Here is a 19,363-nt window from a genome sequence, read left to right as displayed (position 1 = left end):
AAATGTACTATACACTACAGTACAGTAAATCAACGATGGCGATAGCAAATTGTGTGTTTGTTCTCGAGTCCGTGCATGCCAATTTGCATTCATTTGAGGGACTACGGTGTGGTACATTGCTTAGTCTGCAACAACCCCCCTCTGTGGAGTGGATGCTGATAAAGGACTGAGGCGGAAGTAGTGTCTGTAATATTAGAAAAGTACAGTACAAACTCTGAGAGTGATTTGAATTCTTAGTTTACAAATGGAACCAATGAGCTTCAGGCAATACTAGAATACAGTTAACCAGTAGGCAATAGGCATCTCTTACCAGTGGTGGGGAAAAGTACTACATTATTTTAATTGTTAATTGAAATAGTTCAGTATCAGCACCGCAACATAGATAACAATGTACTTGTACTTAGTTACTTTCCACCACTCCATCCTATACCCAACACCAGATGTGCTGCTTCTCAATGGAAGAGTACAGTCCAACCACCGAGCATAGTTATGATATAACCTATCATACAGATTGGATAAATGTTTTTTAGTCAATAGAATAATTTTCAGATATCAGCTTAAACATATACATATTTTTCTCTGTGTAGACAGAGCACATGCACTCTGGTAATCGGGTGCAAGACAAAGAGAACATCAGCGTCATAAATAAGAACAGATTCTGCAAAACACTGAATTTCTCTCACTCTCGCAACGTCTCCATCTTATTCAGGGTAATTGTTACTTTAGAGATGTTCATATTTTCATACTGTACGTGACAAGAGAAGGCAATCAGAACAGGTTCATCCTCCTCACTATACCACGTCCCACGCGCAGACTTATGAATCAAATACAGGGGACGGACATAGTGAGTTGACCAGTAGATGTGTCTTGTCACGTACAATGTTTATTTTGTTCTTCAATCAACGTGAATTATTTGGATTACCTAAGTGTGTGGGACCCAACCCCATATGTTGAGTACACTCACTGTACATTACACAGTGCATAATAATTGGCTGCTTGGATGTACTTGACTCACTCAGCCTTTTGCTGTACCTTCGATGTACTCTCTTTTAGCACACATACGTAAGCACACTCTCTGGGCATCTGCTCCACACTCCACAAGAGAACATTGCGTTCTGATTAAGCAGGCAGTTTTGATATAGAAAAGAAACTTCCTCATAGTGGAGGAGAGAGAGGAGATGACACATTGTCCTAAACAGCGCTTCGAAACATCGTGTCGACACAAACTGGGCTGAGTCAGATAACAACTAGGGCAACACTGAGGCCAGCTAGGCCATGAAAGGGACATTCTGAAGTAGTGTCATTAATACTTTAACCGCTACCTTCTATGATCGGTTGTCACAAAGTGAGGCAACCAGGTCAGGTGCAATGCAAAAGAGCCCGATTCATACTTTTGGCACACGTCAAAAATTGCTGATCTAAAGCGGGGATGTGGCGCATTGTGAGCTTGTAGATCAGCTATTTCCGGACTGCGTCGTATGACGGGAGCATACATTAGACATAAAGTAACAAACACGCGTTCAATCAGCAGGGTTTTGAATAAGCTGTAACTTTTATTGCACATTCCGGTTTAGTCTCGCACACGACGTTTTCGCCTTCTGAACTCGCCACCTCGGGTTTGGACCAAACGCTCGAGAAGTCAGGAGTAGGAGGACGAAAGTTGCCCCCCCCCCCTGCGGATGCTTGGTCACGGGTCAGATCTGCATGACGACTCCTCAGCGAGTTTAGGAACGGCAGGGGGGAGGTCACACTGACCCCCCCCCCTGGACCCGCCCGCGTCCAAGGCAAGGGCAACTTCTGTCCTGGTCTGAACTTCGACTGCATTTTATACCAACGAGCCCCAATCACTGTTCAGAACCAAGAGCCACCAGGGAAGGGGAGGGGACAGCGGTGATGTCACAGAGGGGGGGGGGGTCACCGTATCCCACTGAGGGGAGGAGACACTCCCCCGGAGAATCTTGAGCTTTTTGTGACAATCTGTCCTACTTTTAGTTCCTGAAAGTACCTCCCCTCTTCATAAACACGTCTACCAGCCCCCCCCCACCCAACCCCATCCCACGTCACACAAATACATAGGCTATCATTCATAGTTTTTGTTTTGTTTTTGTATTTTCTTTTTTTTTTCTGCGACAATACCTGCGACATGCTTCAAATTTTCATTTTGGCAAACCACAAATAAATTAAAACACAAACATTCATAGAACACAATAGGACATATTTAGGACGCTTTTGAAAAAATAAAATACATACGGAATTGAAAAGAAGAACAGAAGAAGCATTTTGCGGTTTTGTTTTTCCCCATATTTTTTTTTCTTGTAAAAAAAATGAAAGAAAAAATAAAATAAAGATATAGCTATAGCTACCAATCACGTATCACATGCAGATATAATACAACATAATTCAATTCACCCAGTTAGTGTCTGCAAACTACAGATCTAAACTATATCACAAAATTATTTCTCTTGGAAACCAGCAAACACTCAAAGTTTTCGAGATATTTTGTCTTATATACGTTCATTTTACAGCATCCTCTGCTCACTAGCCAATGGATCACTATACAATCAAACCCTGAAATGACGAGCCAAAATTGCAAGAGCACTAATACACCTTTTACTTTGCCCATGATCACATACCAGATGGTGTGTGGGGTTGTTTTGCCTGCGGTGGGAGTGTTATACACTAGACATTCTAGACATTCAGACCTACACACACCCACACGTACACTCATACACTCCAGTCGTATTTTATACTGCGTCATACAATGGTCGTCACGAACGATACACCGCTTTGTGAACTTTGAGAGAGCTGCTATTTTTGGAACGTTTGGAGAATGTGTGAAATGTAACCCGCCTATAGGCCTATACCGACTTTGCCAAAAATAGGGACACCGAGCTGAAAGTGTTTATACGCTTCCTGTCCCATCTTCAGCTGGGTGGCACCACAATTAACTCCCGTTCCTCAATCAGGGTCTGGGCTGACAAGTGTATTGGCTAACGCCATGGCTATTCCAGCAGTCCAATAACCCACCACCACCACAAACCTTCCTCCTCGCAGGGAGAGGAGAGTGACAAATGCCAGCGTGGAGTAGGAGCCCTTGACAACCACTTCCGTCGTGCTCTCTAATGGCGCTAGGCTGAAATGTCAGACCAATTAGTAGCTCTAACTCTGACATTTAACTGGCAGCTAGCAAAAAAAAGTAAACGCATCAGGACCACAGAGAGCGGATGAGCAGACGAAGAACACAAGCCAGCTGGCGTCCTATACCGTATCCAACATGCTAATGTGGCTCTGGCGCCGAGCGCCAGTGTTTACGTTAACGTCCCGTTATGCCGAATTGTGTGTGTGTGTGTGTGTGTTTTTTGTGCGCGTGCCATTTACATTTCAAGTGCGCCGCGCGGTAATTCCAGGCGAGTATGAAAATATTATCTGTGTAATCAGCCGCTCGGCGTCCCCCGGCTGACATTTCAAGGCAGACTTCAAAGCCTGCCGCACTTCTCTCCAACCTCTTTGTGCGTCTAGTTTCGTCTCTCTCCCTCCCTCTCTCTCTCTCTCTCCCGCTCGCCTTGCCTGCTATCATCCTCTCTCTCTCTTTCCTCTATTTCTTCTTTGACTCTCGACAGACATCAATCAGAAGAGCGCTGAAGCACCGCTCCTTCGATGGCGACGACAGAGCCGCGCTAGTTTTAAAGGACTACTCTATCCGTGTCAGCAATCTGCTCCCGTCCGTCTTCATTTCAGCTGCAGGGGGGGGGGGGGGGTGTGCACGTGCACGGGACAGGTGCACGCCGCTTATACTCAGACTCTGCATTTTGTATGTCGACTCCGAATAAGAGCATCGGCTAAGTGCCTAAATTGTGAATGTGCAATTGTGTGCGTCCAGCAAAGCAAAGAATGTGTTTATTTTGGAGAACGGTTAAATGTCCAGCAAGCAGAACACAGAGTTAGTTGGCAATTAATTGGATCGGAGAGAGAGGCGAGGCCTTGTGCACACATAGCAGACACACTCGCACAATTAAATACGATGACACACACAACGAGACGATGCAACGCGGATGGTGCAAGATGCCAACCTCCACAACAACACTCCCCCATGGGCCTCGCAACTTATTCACTGTACATCACTTTTTCCCTTTCCTCTGGTTAAAGGGGTCACATCCCTCATACTAGGTCATTACACACACACACACACACACACACACACACACACACACACACACACACACACACTGAGGCTTGGCCATCGGCTATACCATCTGGTATCTAAATCATGGGAATTACAAGTCGTTTTCCTCTCATGATAATATGAGGAGAGAAAGAGTGAGAGAAAGGACAGAGAGAGAGAGAGAGAGATACGAGAAAGAGACACACAGAATGATGATTGACTGTCGTTCTATTTATCATACATTGTCTGCATGAAGCAAACGCGTGATATATATATATATTTCAATCAATATCCATCTACAACAGTGAGCTCTAAGTTTAGCCACGAGGGAGACAGAGTGAAGAACGAGAGGTGAAATAAGCGAGCGAACAAGAGAGGAAAAAAAGAGAGAGCACAGCTCCGCATAAATTACAATCTTCATGTTGCATTGAACTGTGGACAACAGTACAGTCGAAAAGGGGAATGAAGAAAGGGAAAAGAAATGGCAAATGAGTGAGTATAAACACCAGTGGCGCTGCCGTCTATTAAACATTAACAGCTTCATTTATATGTAAATGATCCGACAGCCTGTGAGACGATGGAAAAGGTAATGGTGGATCAGTGCGATGTCGTCAGCATATTGTCGCTGTCGTGCGGAAAACCTTGTATCTCCATGTTTCATCGTTTTTCTTTTTCCTTTTTCTTCTCACCAGGGACCCCCAGGTTGAAAGTGGTTAAGTCTGTCCGGTTTTTGGGACATGCAAGGTTTTCCGCACGGCAGCTACAACACATAAGAACAGGGGGGGGGGGGGTCGATCAGAGTGGTGTGTGTGTTGGGGGGGGGGGGGGGGGGTCTTGTCCATTCAGTAGTCTTTCATGTGGGCCCAGAGAAGTCCCACGCGTGGTGCCTCGTGTCCCTTTGCACGTGCGCGTGTGTTTACATGCACCTGAAACCAATCCCAGTAACCGACACTCCGAGGCACGCACTCTCGGCGGGGCAGGTTGTCTCGGCGACGCACGCGCGCACACACAAAACACACACACACACACACACACACACACACACCTCCCTCTCGAGACTCTGCAACTCCTGCTGAGGTTTCCCCGCGGGGGGTAAATCTCTCAGGGAGAGATGAGAGAGGTCGGGGGGATGAAACGAGAAGCGTCGCTTCTTCTTGGAGGACGAGTGACGATGACAGGCGAATGTTCACTCTTCAAAGAGTTATTTTTTTTTCTCCCTCTTCTTTTCATTTCGTTATAGGTGACATCACATGAGAAACGAAAAAAACGAAAAAAGAAAGGAAAACAAAAAGGAAAAGCACCCTTGGGGTGAAACGTAAGGGGGTGAAGTTGAGTTATAGCGTGACATGTTTTCCGCGTCGGGGGTATATAGCCGGGCCGTGTCCGGCTAGGCCCCCAGGGGGGGGAGGTCTGTATCCGGACCCTCAGCCGTCTGACACCGGAGGAGACACCCAGCCGTACTTCTCGTGGGTCTTAACCAGGGACTTGAAGGTGGCCTCCGCCTCCTTGCGGCTGAACGCCTTCTTGGACTTCCCTGCTTTTCTACAAATTCGTCCCTGTGCAGAGAGAGAGAGAGAGAGAGAGAGAGAGAGAGAGAGAGAGAGGAAGAGATAGATGTTATGACACATTGCTGGTTGACCAATACAAACTGCCATAGCCTCTGGCTGAAACCCCCCCCATTAGGAAATGGCTTAGCGAGAATTGCTAAAATAGCCTATGAACAAGTTAGCTCACAGTGCGTTGCACAATGACCTCTTTTTTTCCAATTGGCCCTCCTCCTGTGGACCAAGATTTGATAAATGCTTGTGGCCTGCAGTGAGGCCTTTTAGAGCAATATAGGGGCCGTGTGTCCACAGAGAACGCATGTTGAGCTGAGGAGCGCTTTGGATACGGTGTCCATAGCACTTGCACACAGCGTGAGCACTGTTGGAACCTATCAATCATTGCGATGCTAGCAATGATTCAATGTCGGGTTGTCACATACAATCAGGAGGGTCAAACTGACCGGTGCTCTTTTCCAAACGTTTAGCTGTTTTCCCAGCTTGAAGCGTCCAGGCCGGTCAGCACTGGGACGGGACGCGCACCAGCACGTCTTCACTATTATGAATACATGGAAGACTGGCAACTCAAAACTAAGGCATTCTATATGTGGACACAGCCAGTGGGCGTGGTCTTCTGGTTCCACTGAAAAATAGGCCATTCATTTTTCCCATAGATTTACAAAAAGATTTATGTACATCAATGCCCATACCCTATAGGTGGGTGGGCGGAAGTGACCTTTGTCTGTGGAGTTTGCGTGTTCTCCCGGTGTTCCCTATACGTCTAATAACGAGCGACATGTCGGTCTTGCGACCTTCCTCAGGCTTGAGGAAGGTTGCAAGACCGAAACATTGCTCGTTATTCATCTAAATATAAGCTCTTGAACCAGCAAGTGGCTTTGATTCTAGTCTTAAAAGAATTGATTGATATAAATATCTTTGTAAATCTCCATGGGAAAGAAACGAATGGAAAGCAGAAAGCCACACCCACTGCTATGCTATACAGTCAATGAGAAGTGACAATGTACCCTTCCATCACGAGGCAGGAGGTAAATGAGTGTGAACTCTGTAACAACCTATTACATCAGTAAATGAAGAATGCAGCTATATGTGATTATTACACGGCTTGGTTGAATGCTCGATTCTGATTGGGCATTCACAGCATTTTACGGTCTGTTATGTCTCAATAACTAAAACAAAAGAAAATGCCTATGGGTTCGCGAGGCTACTCAGTAACAGACCTCTGCTATGAATAACAGGCCGGTAGAAATTGGCTCATTTGCAACACCTGTGGCGAGAGAAATGGGCTCATTCGCAACACCCGTGGTGAATGTACAATCTAATGCACTGTTACCTTTAGTGGAAGCAATAAAATAATCTTTTGGCGTTATACTTTGGGTAACATTTTCAATTACTTTATTAACTACATGAACCTATAGTGTCCCTATTCTGGAACAAACCTTTGGTCAAAACAGTAAAAGAACAGATTTGCTGTAGAGGGGAAACAGTAGGGGGTCTAGTACAGAGCCCTTAAGGACTGCAATCAATGAAAGAGTTGAAGTGGTTTCAAGATAGCCTGGCTAATAAGCCAGACCGTTGTGTGATATTAGTCTGGCTTATTAGCCAGGCTAGTTTCAAGACCCCTCCACCTCACATCGGGGTCCTACATCAGGCCTGTCAGGGTTTAGTTCTCAATAATGACCGCCTCACAGTTCATTGTCATTCACATAAATGAACATATATTTACTCTTGTGACTGCAGGAGCCAAAAACATTACATCCGGAACACTATAGTATTCTGATAAGATGCCAGGTGAAAGTCACCTTCTCTTCTTCACACACTGGAGTTTATAGTACATGCAATGAAAAACAAAGACACACAAAGCTAATAAAGGTGTGGGTGTGGGCGCCTTTGTGTGACAGTAAAGGGCCTTGCAAATGGGGAGCGAGGATCAACGACAGGTCTGCTCAAGAGGGGCGCAACAACGCAAGCGTAAAATAAAAGCTAAACCGAATCCAGGTCTGGTGATCGTCGCGGGCGTGTGCACGAAACGAGCACGCGTGCAACAAATTCACGGGACCACGCTCACGTAAATACGCTTGCGTTGTGGCACCGCGAAGCAAAAATGCAGGCCTCGTTGAAAATGAACTATAGGCTCGTTTTATGGGTCCCCGTTTGCGCGGCCCTTTAAGCTGCTTGTTCTCATGCTGCATCAGATGGCGCCCAGACTCCAGGGCAACACAGCTGGAAGGATGAACCAGACAGATTTGTTAACCCAATTTGACCCGAGATCAGATTCTAAAAATGTCTTCTACATCCTGACAGTTTTCTGAAAAAGCTATGTTTCTGTCAGTGGTTCTTCGATTTATCAAAAATAACAGACCTACAAGCTCGTAGCGCGCCACTCGTGGCGATGCTATGAGCTTGTAGATCTGCTACGGGCTTTTTGCGTGTCAGCAACATTCTTTTATGTTGCTGTCAACGCGTGCGTGCGTCAAAAAACGAACCGGGGCAACTTTTGAGTCACCGAACGCAGCACAACGCAACGCGGGCAGGGGAGCCACCCTCCATTGATTAAAAGGGAACATTCCCGACGCTGACGGAGACGCGACGCAGACGCGCCCAGTGGAGCCCTGGCGTTAAACGTAAATCTGTATTTCTGTACTAGAATTTTAGAGGCCAATTGCTTGCAAAGAGAAGGGCACACACACACACACACACGCCAAACAGGCTGGCTAGCAGACTATATCAGCAGACGCCGGTAAACCAATTGTCTGTCACTCACACTTCAACCACATTAAACAGTATAATCCCCTAAATTAGGCTCTTGTAATGTGTATGTGGCTGAACATCTGCGTTCAAAAGAATTGTTCACACACAAATGGAGATTAAAAAGCCTCGCTTTGCATTACTGCAGTGGGCTGCTGTGACTGCCTAATATACTAGTGCACGCTGCTGTAGAAAGGCACCACTGTATTCTCAACTATCTCTGTGCGAGAGCAGTTTTAGGCCTAAGAAAAAGAAATGTCTGCACCTCACAACGCCTTCATTTTAGGTCTTGTGGTATTATAGGTCCTCCCAATCATTATATTATATACTTTGGGTACCCCATGGCTTTGTACTTTGTCCTTTTTGGCTCCTTTTTTTAAATCTACACCAAATCTACAAGCTCCCAAAACAACGCTTCACATTGCAGCGCATTGGGAGCTTTTACATTTAAATTGGCTTTTCACCAAATGTTCACCCCAGAATAGGGATGCTATGCTAGGGTTCATGAGGTTAAAACTCAAACTAATGAGACTCCTCTAGGTTGTGTGGGAACCCCTCCAGGCAGCGGGGACCACTACTGTTGTTCCACAAGTTGACACAGCTGTCTTAATGATCCCTTTCCCATGTTTTGTCTTTTATTTTATTATTTTATTTTGTAGTAATATTTTGTTGTGTTTCTTTCTAGTTTAAAAGCTGTGTTCCTTTAATTTTTTTATAAAAGGAGCTCTAGTCTAGAATTTGGTGCGTTTCCTGTTGTCCGTTACCTGTTTTACTCCAAGGTATATGACAAATACATTTAAAAACAAGGTCGGTAAAGTCACCAACGTCATTTTCACTATCATGTCATTCCAGACGGCAGATTCATCGCACCATGGGAGCCAAACTACACCCGGAAGTTTGGTGGAATGCATTGGTGTCAACGAGAGCCCAGTGACCATGCGGTGAACAAACACTAACAAACACTATTTCTGAAAAGACATATAACACATCATTCTGATGTGTTGCTTTCCGATGTATACACTGTGTAATTTTATGGAGGTACATTAAGGCCTATTCATAGTTTGGAGCTCAGCTCCGGAACCTGCCTCCTGCGTTCTGCAGAAGGGCTACAATATACAATATGTCTCTATATTCATTCTCAAGTCAACTAGGCTTCTTCCTGGTCATAGCTACTTCTATTTCCAGGACAATTCCAAAATAAAACATGGGTTGAATGATCACATTGCAAGCATAAAACAAAAACACGCTTATTTTGAAATGTGTGCCCGCTTTGAGAAGAAATAGCCTGTGTTATGAGTGACTGCGCGTAACTAAAACAACTCTCAGTCTCCCTCGACTTTTGCATCCGTTGTCGTTCGTTGCACATGGAATATGGAACATATACTTCTATGAAGCAATAGTTTAACTGCTACTTGGAGTTTAGCCTTGTGGACAGCATGCGTTTTGTTTTCAAAACAAATGGTGAGTTTAGTTGATTCTTATGAACAGAACTGACTGGTTATGTTTGTGAAATCTTGCAAAGACACCCGGCTTTACAGCATGGCTCAGAACCGAATAGCCTATCTGATCGCTTTGGTGGGCCCGAAATAAAAAAAGACTACAGAATGAAGTAGTAGTAGCGGAGTTGTCATCGGAGGAGGACAACAACTACAACGCGCAGGTATTTAGCATTGCGTATACGGTTCTGATGCCACCATAACCTGTATTTTATACAGTATCTAATGTTATGCTGTAGTAATCTCATTTGTGCCGCTGTGCCAACTGAACTGCAAATGCCTACTAGCTGTAGTGTGTTCTTACGGCCGGTACGTGGGTCCCTGTGGAATCTGTTACTACTATATGCCTATACTCTATTGTGTTCTGACGGGCGGGCGGGTCACTGGCCGTTGGTCGTGTTAAAAAAGGTCAAAAAGATAATAATAATAAAAATGCGAGCTCCGTCACCTAATAATTTACAAATTAAGCACTGGTCATGGCTAGGGGTGGGTTCCGAACCTCGGGACCAAGCATGTACCGAACGGAACGTGCCTGGGTACCGGGTACCCAAATACAATAATTCAATTTGGGTTCTCTCTATCGGTTCCCACAGAGACGCAGTCACACGCTATTATATTAATTTTCTTTCCTTTTAATAGACGCGCAAGGGAACAGAGCTGATCTACAAGCCTACACCGCGTTGCATCAGCGACGCGTTGAGGTTTGCAGATTGCCGGAGGCGGAGCTATCTCTCTGCATGGAGTTGTTGTGGAGGAGTCTAGAGACGCCTGTGCCTAGAGAGAGAAAGCGTTGGTGTCGGGTGACAGACGCACGCCCGTGTGTGTGTGTGTGTGTGTGTGTGTGTGTGTGTGTGTGTGTGTGTGTGTGTGTGTGTGTGTGTGTGTGTGTGTACGCATCCCTAGTCATGGCATATCCATGACGTCAGCGGCGTCTCTTCCTTCTGTAACGTTCCTTGTTTTACTCCAGTTCCAGCTGTCTGTCATTCTCCTCCGGCCAATTAGCCTGTGCTAATTGTTAATCGTGTTCGCATGTGGCCTGTTTGTACCAGCCAATCATGTTGATCGCCCATTACATTCACATGTGGCAGTGTGTCTTGCTAGCTCTTATGTCTTTAATAGCCCTGTCTCTGTCAGTATACTGTATCTGTTGATGTATTAGCCTGTTTCCGGAAGCGCTTTGTGCCAGCTCGCAGCCCGTTGCCCCACAATTCCTGTCTGCTCATTACTGCACTAGTGTCCAGCTGCTCATTACTGTACTAGTGTCCAGCTGCTCATTACTGCACTAGTGTCCAGCTGTATGCTCATTACTGCACTAGTGTCCAGCTGTATGCTCATTACTGCACTAGTGTCCAGCTGTATGCTCATTACTGCACTAGTGTCCAGCTGTCTGCTCATCACTGCACTAGTGTCCAGCTGCTCATTACTGCACTAGTGTCCAGCTGCTCATTACTGCACTAGTGTCCAGCTGCTCATTACTGCACTAGTGTCCAGCTGTCTGCTCATTACTGCACTAGTGTCCAGCTGCTTATTACTGCACTAGTGTCCAGCTGTCTGCTCGTTACTGCACTAGTGTCCAGCTGTCTGCTCATTACTGCACTAGTGTCCAGCTGTCTGCTCATTACTGCACTAGTGTCCAGCTGTCTGCTCATTACTGCACTAGTGTCCAGCTGCTCATTACTGCACTAGTGTCCAGCTGCTCATTACTGTACTAGTGTCCAGCTGCTCATTACTGCACTAGTGTCCAGCTGTCTGCTCGTTACTGCACTAGTGTCCAGCTGCTCATTACTGCACTAGTGTCCAGCTTCTGGTTCCTGCCAGTTCAACCAGTTCACATTCTCCTTTTAGGCCCCTTCGTTCCAGACGACCCACCAATATGTCGGACTAACCCGATTCGTTAATTTGTTACTACTTCTGTACGCCGCCCGTCTCCGTGTGTGCTTCTCAGGAATGTTTATGGTAATTGTCTGCCCCCATTCTGTCTTGAGTGTTATAATATTACAACACAAGGTTTCAATACTGTCCGCCTGCCACAATAGAAAGGACTTGTGGGTGACACTGTAATACTGAGCGAGCTGGTGAGCAGGGTTACAGTTTCCATCCCTGTAACAACTTTGGCCTAATTTCAGCGTGGCATATAGTGACGCTAACCCTAGTCCTGGTTTCCAATCTCTCCGTTTTTCACGGGCAGTTAAACAATGCACACGCACACACACGCACACGCACACACACACACACACACACACACACACACACACACACACACACACACACACACACACACACACACACACACACACACACACACACACACACACAGTACCACAATGGAAAGCAATCGCTTACATAGGCCCTTCTCACTAATTTTGCTAGTCAATTACAATGTCAAGTCACCCGTGCGATCATGTGGAAGTAATTCGGAGGGGATTTATCCCCCCAAAAATCATGTTTTTGCAACAAATGGTTACATGTTTTGCATTTGCGGTGCCCCCTATGGATGAAAATGGAATTGCTTTTGGCTCTGTATTGATGCCCACGACATGTGATTCAAATTTGGGGTGGATCGCATTTTCCCATTCGTGTCAATGGGGAAATGTAATATAAAAACTCATATACATTTATATCAATGAAACTATACAACATTTCTCTTAGCAATGAGCAAGCACACCATTCCTGAAGAAGCCGGTCAATTTCAGATATGGCTCAAGTGCGTACCGTCAAAACTGTGGGAGGAGTATCGCATCCAAAACATCTGGGACAATCTGGGACTGGGTAATGATCTATTCTAGACTGGTAGACCACTGGTTCTCAACGTGAGGCCTGGTAGGGGTCCTTTTGAGTTGTCTGAGAATCATTGCACTAAAAACATAGATACTGAAATCAAGCCCACAAAATGTTGCAGAGAAACCCTGCACTGCACCCATCAAAACAAAATATGATAAGAATTGATAATATAGACAACCACAATGATAATTGAAAACCCTCCAACCCTCGATAATATCACTATGTTGTGTCATTGAGATGCAATGAATACATCACACATTATCTCCATAGACATGTCATGTAATATCTGTGATTGATTATCTCTGCATATCTTCACATTCTGCCATATGGTTGCTGTCACCATTTCAAAATGGCTGCTGCCATCTTGAAAATGAAAGATTACTATGGTTGATTGATGTCATTTAGAGTTGAACATCATGCCTCCATTAGATGAGTGGCTCTGAACAGGATGTACCATTATAAGCCACACAAGTACACACTGTTTTATGTGGACTTAATTTTATATGGGAGGAGACTCGCACGCAGTAAGATCCAGAGTGTGAAGCTTCTACAAAATACTGTGATTGGACAATGGGCTTTAATTAGCACCAACGTTCTTTTGGTGGAGAATTGTGAGACAGCAAGGTGTAACTACTAACACACACGGGCACACAGGCGCACACACACACACACACACACACACACACACACACACACACACACACACACACACACACACACACACACACACACACACACACACACACACAGACACATGGGATGAACGTGTGCTCAAGGCATATATGTCAGTGTTTATCTATCTCAGCTAAGCGCTTCGCTCATTGAAGAGGGACACACTTGTGTAAAGTGGCTGCTGGGTAATCTTGTGAATGGAGATCAGTCAATGGGCGGGGAGGGGAACCCAGTGCATGTTGGGAAGCAGCTCTGGGCTGGCTGGGGATTGCGTAATGTCAGTCTGACATGTACGTGGTTAGTGTGTGTGTGTGTGTGTGTGTGTGTGTGGGGGGGGGGGGGGATAGGGTAAACATACTAGGATCAATGTCGTGACAATAATATGGCCCTCAGGACAGTACTGTACATGGTTGGGGTTAGCGTGTGTGTGTGTGTGTGTGTGTGTGTGTGTGTGTGTGTGTGTGAGACCATTTAAGGCTTCTGCGCATGTTAACCGTTTAAATGCTGCTGTCCAGTCAGCACAGCTGCATTGCACAAGATGACTTGTCTTAATAAATCAAAAGACAGAGGGTCGCACAAAGAGATAAAAATCCATATTATTTAAATCCTTATGTAAGGCCACAAGATGACAAACGTTTCAGCTATCCAGCCTTCACCAGTCCTAAAAATCTACGACCCTCCATCTTTCGATTTATCAAACCGTTTATTTGGACAACGCACCAGAGTGGTCAGAGGCAGAGCGTGATGGTGGAGATACAGTACCTTTTTTTTTCAAGATTACTTGACACATATGGTTCTAACCTTGTTGTCTATTTTGACAGATGCCTATGCATACTACAGATATACAGTATACATTCTGTGTAAATCAAAAGACAAATGAAAAGGAAAATGTATTCAGATTAAGTTATTTTCCTTTATTTTGGCTTGACAACAAATGCTATGAATGTTATTCAGATAGCATGTTGTTTAGAGTCTAAGTAAGACTTCTTTCTGTGAAGCACTAAGCTGTTTTCTTTGCCGTTTGCACACTACTAAAGTGACCTTTTAGCATTTACCTTGAAGTTTGTTGGCCAGGGTTCATTCCATTTACTCTGATGTCGCACTTGTAAGTCACTCTGGATGAGAGCGTCTGCTAAACGCCTAAATGCCAAATGCCAGAGTCCTTTAGATAGAAGAGTTTAGGGACACTAGTTTTCAACAGTGGCATGACCACAAGAGTGGTGTTGGTGACGTCTGTCGTTAAGTGCTATCCACTTGAAATGACACCTGATTATTTGCTCTGTCCCTGCATGCAGTGAGAGCAGACTAGAGAGTGTGGTGTCTCAATGTTGAGGCTGCGGTTGTTTCTGTTGCTGTTGTCATGGTCATCAGACTGTGTTTGAAGCTTAAGCTTCAAACATTGATGATAAAAGAACAGGCAAAAGAGATACGGTCTAAGTCTAAGTGGTTCTCAAAGTGGGATCATCATCCGGGATCCTCAAGGGAGCCTTGGAGGGTTCCAAAATTAGTTAATGTAGCAATAACAACACTTCAACCCTTTTTTCTGTCGGCTAGTCGCAAATAGCTGATCTACATGATCTGCGGATCCCGATCTGATCTTCTAGAATCTAGATCGTCTATTTCCCCAAAGATCTTTACAATGTGTGAAAAGATTTGAATAATTTTTTAACAAAACAAATAATATAGCTGAATAAATATCAATTTGGGAGTCCTTGACAGGAAAATGATAGAACCACTGGTGTACTCTCATCTCCACTGAGGTGCGTTTGTGTTTTTTGAACATACATTGCACACACACACACATTGTGCACACACACACACACACACACACACACACACACACACACACACACACACACACTGTACGCCGCATACAGTATGCGTGTTCATGTTTCCCCCCTACATCTGTGAGCGAGGACACAGGTTTGTTCTCTTTCAGCTCACCTGTTTATCACTCTGCACATCCACTCACACTAAAAATAGAGGCAGCTTCTAAACAAGCCGCCTCCCCATGTTGACACAGGGAGCCAGTGTGAAAGAACACATCTATATTTACATATTAACGTCTATATTTATGCTATTCTAAAGCCTTTCTGTTCTATAGAGGCTTGTTTGTCATTTCACAGTGCAGGGGAGACCGGTAAATCATGCAGACAGACAATCAGGGCATGTATGCACAAGCCCTGAATGTGTGCACACACACACACACAAACACATGGCACAGGCGGTTGGAATAACGTGTTCCTTCCACGCGCTACGTCCAACCGGTGAAATCATGTAAAAAAAATAAGCGGCTTGGACTCCTCATGCATTGAAGGAAGCATGAGGTCAGTCCGTTGCTCTCCCCAGGTTGGCAGAGGAAGTGTAAACCCAGGATTACATTAGATCATTGACACTGGGTGAGAAAATGGTTTACAAAATCGTGGGCAAAAGTTTTGAAAAAAGAGACAGGCACAGACACACACGCATGCACACCCACACACATAAACAGGCACACGCGCGCACACACACACACACACACACACACACACACACACACACTGACACACACACACACACACACACACACACACACACACACACACACACACACACACACAATTAATCAATATTGCTTCCATTAGTAAGCTACAGAGAGAAGACACTGCACTATAATTAGGAAGCACTGCAGAGCAGCAGGCTCATCACCCCAAGCAACACATCTAGATAAACACATGGTGTTATGGAGCTATTTTAGATTGGGATGTATACAGTATAAAATAATATGTATACGGTGAAACCATTTTTAAATCGTATCAACTATGAAGTTCGAACAAAATGATCCACACACCGAAAAGACAGACGGACACAGACCTGTGTGGCCATATCATAGGTCAGTGGTTCTCAACCTGTGGGCCGAGGCCCACTGGCAGATTTTCATGCAGTGAATGTAACATTAAATTAGTTCACAATCGACTGAGAACACTTTTGCGCTTTTCAAGTGCATGGCCCTCATGGTCCATGAAAAGGTTGAGAGAGCCACTATCATTATAGGTAAATAAACATGTTTCTGTACTCTTGGCCCCCCTCATATCAGATGCACGATGACGTTCAGTTACATCATCACATCACTGAGAAACGAAGAAGAAAAAAGAACACTGTGGCGGTGGTGGTGTTGGGGAGGGGGGGGGGCTCCGCAGGTTTACATAACACATCATATTTCCTGACATAAGACTGTCATCATAACAGTGACGTCAAAGAAAGGGTATATGCATGCGAATAGAACATATCAGCGCATGCATTATGAGACACAATTAGGCTGTATATATAGCTAAAATTATTTAACACCCCAAAGTCAGTGAGTTTGCAAATCCATCGGAATGGCATCGCTGCAGCTGGTGCATTGCACTGGGAACATGAAATACAGATTTAACAGGATTACATAATATGGTCAGCTATAGGGCGGCTGGTACCAGCTGACTACATCTATCCATATCAATCCATCTACACCTCCCTCCAAGAGATATGATAGGACAAAGGATACGGGTTCTATTAAGGATTTATTTAAGCTGCCCGCTAAGGCTTTTGAATAGCTTTATAGGGGTTTCCCTATAAAAATACAATAGACTTTATAGTCTTAGATATTGAGTATGCCTATAGGCTATTAGCCTATAATGGTTTGGATGCTGTGGAATTGTATGGCCAAGACTATGTCATTTATGGAAGCCATCATTTCAATCAAATGATGTCACTCCGGTGGAACAGATAGATATATTAATACATTGACCTTGTAGCCTATCAAGCTGTATAGCCTACATGTATTCATTCCATGAAATGGCCGCCGAATTGTCACATAAAAAGTAATATATACCGGTATTAGGACGTTCCCTATATAAGGAGGACCTTGCCTCCACCATTAAAATATATGCAGCACTCAATTCAGGGCACATCTAGACAAATGCAACTACACCTATATGCGTAAAGCGGTTATAGCGCATGAATAACGCATGACGCTGACACGGCACGGGTGTCAAATGACACAAACCGCTGTCATTTCAGAGCGTCTCGTGTTTCAAAACATTAATTCACATGCAGGGCTATTGAAATGGGGATTATGAAAGACAACAGAAGCGGCGCCCCGGGCCCTGACACTCACCTGTCCTTTTACGAGGCTTGCGGCAAATTGCCTCATCACGGCTTCCACCGTGTAGGCGCTGGACCACCCGCGGGGGGTCAACAGTTCCATGCATATGGCCCCGCCGTCCAGCACGTAGCCGTTCTCCAGCCGCGGCGTGAGCACGCGCATGAACGGCGGCGAGAAGGGGAAGTTGTCGGGGAAGGAGACGTTGAGCAGGATGAACTCGGTGTTGGTCTCCTTCATGTCCTGCCACAGCGCCGAGTCCTTGTCCACCTGGTGCAACTTGACGTTCCAGTCGAACAGATTGTCGTCCACCAGCTCCACGCTGATGAAGTTGTCGCCGAGTCGCCGGATCTCCTGCAGCTCCTTCATGAGCCGCCGCGTCCGCACCTGGGTGCAGTGCTGCCGGTGCGGCGGAGCGAGCTGCGCCGGTATCGAGGCGCCGCCACCGCTGCTCGCTTTACTGCTCCCGCCGAGCAGCACGCCCGCGACGACGACCCCCGCCGTGTCCTTCTGTCCCTGCTTGCTGCCGCTGTCCTTATCCTTACCGGACGGCTTGTCCTTGCCGTGCAGGTCCAGCTTCCTCGCCTTGATCTCGGGCGTGCTCAGGATGTTGTTGGTGTCGTTGTTGCTCGTCTGACAGTGCTTGGCGTTGTTGTTCTTATGAATGCCGCCGCTCCCCCCTTTGGTCCCTTTCATCAGCGAGCCCTGGTGGTGCTTGGGGTCCTCCGTGTCTCGGTCGTGCAGGCGGATGAGACCGATCTTCCGCAGTAGAGTGGCCATTATCTTTTTTTTTATCCGCCGCGGAGGCGCAGAGGGGGCGAAGATGCACCCGTTCCGTGGAGCCCCTTAATTGTGCCGCAACCCCCGTCCGTTACAAACTGCCGCAGCCTTTTTAGATGAAGACAACTGCTAGTGTCTCTCTCTCTCTCTCTCAGTGCAGCATCTTGATAAGGATCGGCTAAAATAAAGAAAGAACGTAAAGAACATCAAATTAAGAGAAATAGGCAAATGTTATCATTTATACCATATTGATGTATTATATATAGGCTATAATAGGAGATAAAGCACAATTTCTTAAAACAGACCGTTGCATTCTCCTTTTATGGGCCAACATAGTAAAATCCTCAGTGTTGATTTATCCGTTTTACCCGAGAGTGTAGAAATGTAACCAACGGGTCCATTTGGTTACATTTGTAGGCTACACTCTTGACTCTCCAACGGGTCCATTTGGTTACATTTTGTACACAGTCAGCGTTAAATGAACGCATAGGATTTCAGTATTGTGAATGTATGACTGTGACTGCAGAGACTGGATTGCGTGCGCGTATATAATTGAACACAGGTTCCAGTGTGAATCCACATAAAATATGTATAACATTCAAATAACAGGTTTCATAATTACATTCTACACACACACTTACCCGAGACGAGACGGGTGGGAGACAGTCGATGCTTATCTCGAGCTTCTTCGCCGTGCAGTGAGTGAGAGGAGTCTGGCACGGAATTCTGTGGTGAAATAGAATCCAACAGAGACGCTCCGGTTGGTCGGTTATAAAGTGTAGACCTGCAGAGGTCGGAATAAAAATGCCTCTGGATTCGAGGAGCGCAGCAGCTGCGGCAGCGACACAAGACACGAACGAAGCCCGTTAATGTGTGTGTGTGTGTGTGTGTGTGTGTGTGTGTGTGTGTGTGCGCGCGCGCGCTGGACGGATCCACAAGCCCCAGGTTAATCCTCTCTGCCTTCCCCGAGTCCTGACCGAACGCGTTCACCCTTGTCGAAGTCCTAGCGGTTTTGCTTCCGTCGGATACCGCCTCCTGCCTACCT

At 45.6% G+C, this 19,363-nt stretch overlaps 1 protein-coding gene across 1 annotated transcript; it reads right to left on the bottom strand.

Moving 5' to 3' along the window:
• Positions 1-1,257: 1,257 nt before the first annotated feature.
• On the bottom strand, positions 1,258-19,360 carry ube2ql1 (ubiquitin conjugating enzyme E2 QL1). Its single transcript, XM_080787446.1, has 3 exons — positions 18,960-19,360; positions 17,554-18,496; positions 1,258-5,718 (listed from the first exon to the last, which is right to left on the bottom strand). The coding sequence occupies exons 2-3, from the start codon at positions 18,316-18,318 to the stop codon at positions 5,587-5,589; spliced, it is 897 nt and encodes a 298-aa protein (XP_080643572.1). The 5' UTR covers positions 18,319-18,496; positions 18,960-19,360; the 3' UTR covers positions 1,258-5,586.
• Positions 19,361-19,363: the final 3 nt, after the last annotated feature.

This window comes from Protomyctophum bolini (assembly GCF_963924005.1).
Source record: "Protomyctophum bolini genome assembly, chromosome: 17".
Classification (NCBI taxonomy): domain Eukaryota; kingdom Metazoa; phylum Chordata; class Actinopteri; order Myctophiformes; family Myctophidae; genus Protomyctophum; species Protomyctophum bolini.
This window is presented reverse-complemented; position numbering and strand designations above follow the sequence as displayed.

Coding starts and splice junctions, on each gene's coding strand:
- ube2ql1 (XM_080787446.1), bottom strand. CDS start 18,318: ATGGCCACTCTACTGCGGAAGATCGGTCTCATCCGCCTGCACGACCGA. Junction 5,719..17,553: donor CAAGCCTCGTAAAAGGACAG/GTGAGTGTCAGG, acceptor CTCTCTGCACAG/GGACGAATTTGTAGAAAAGC.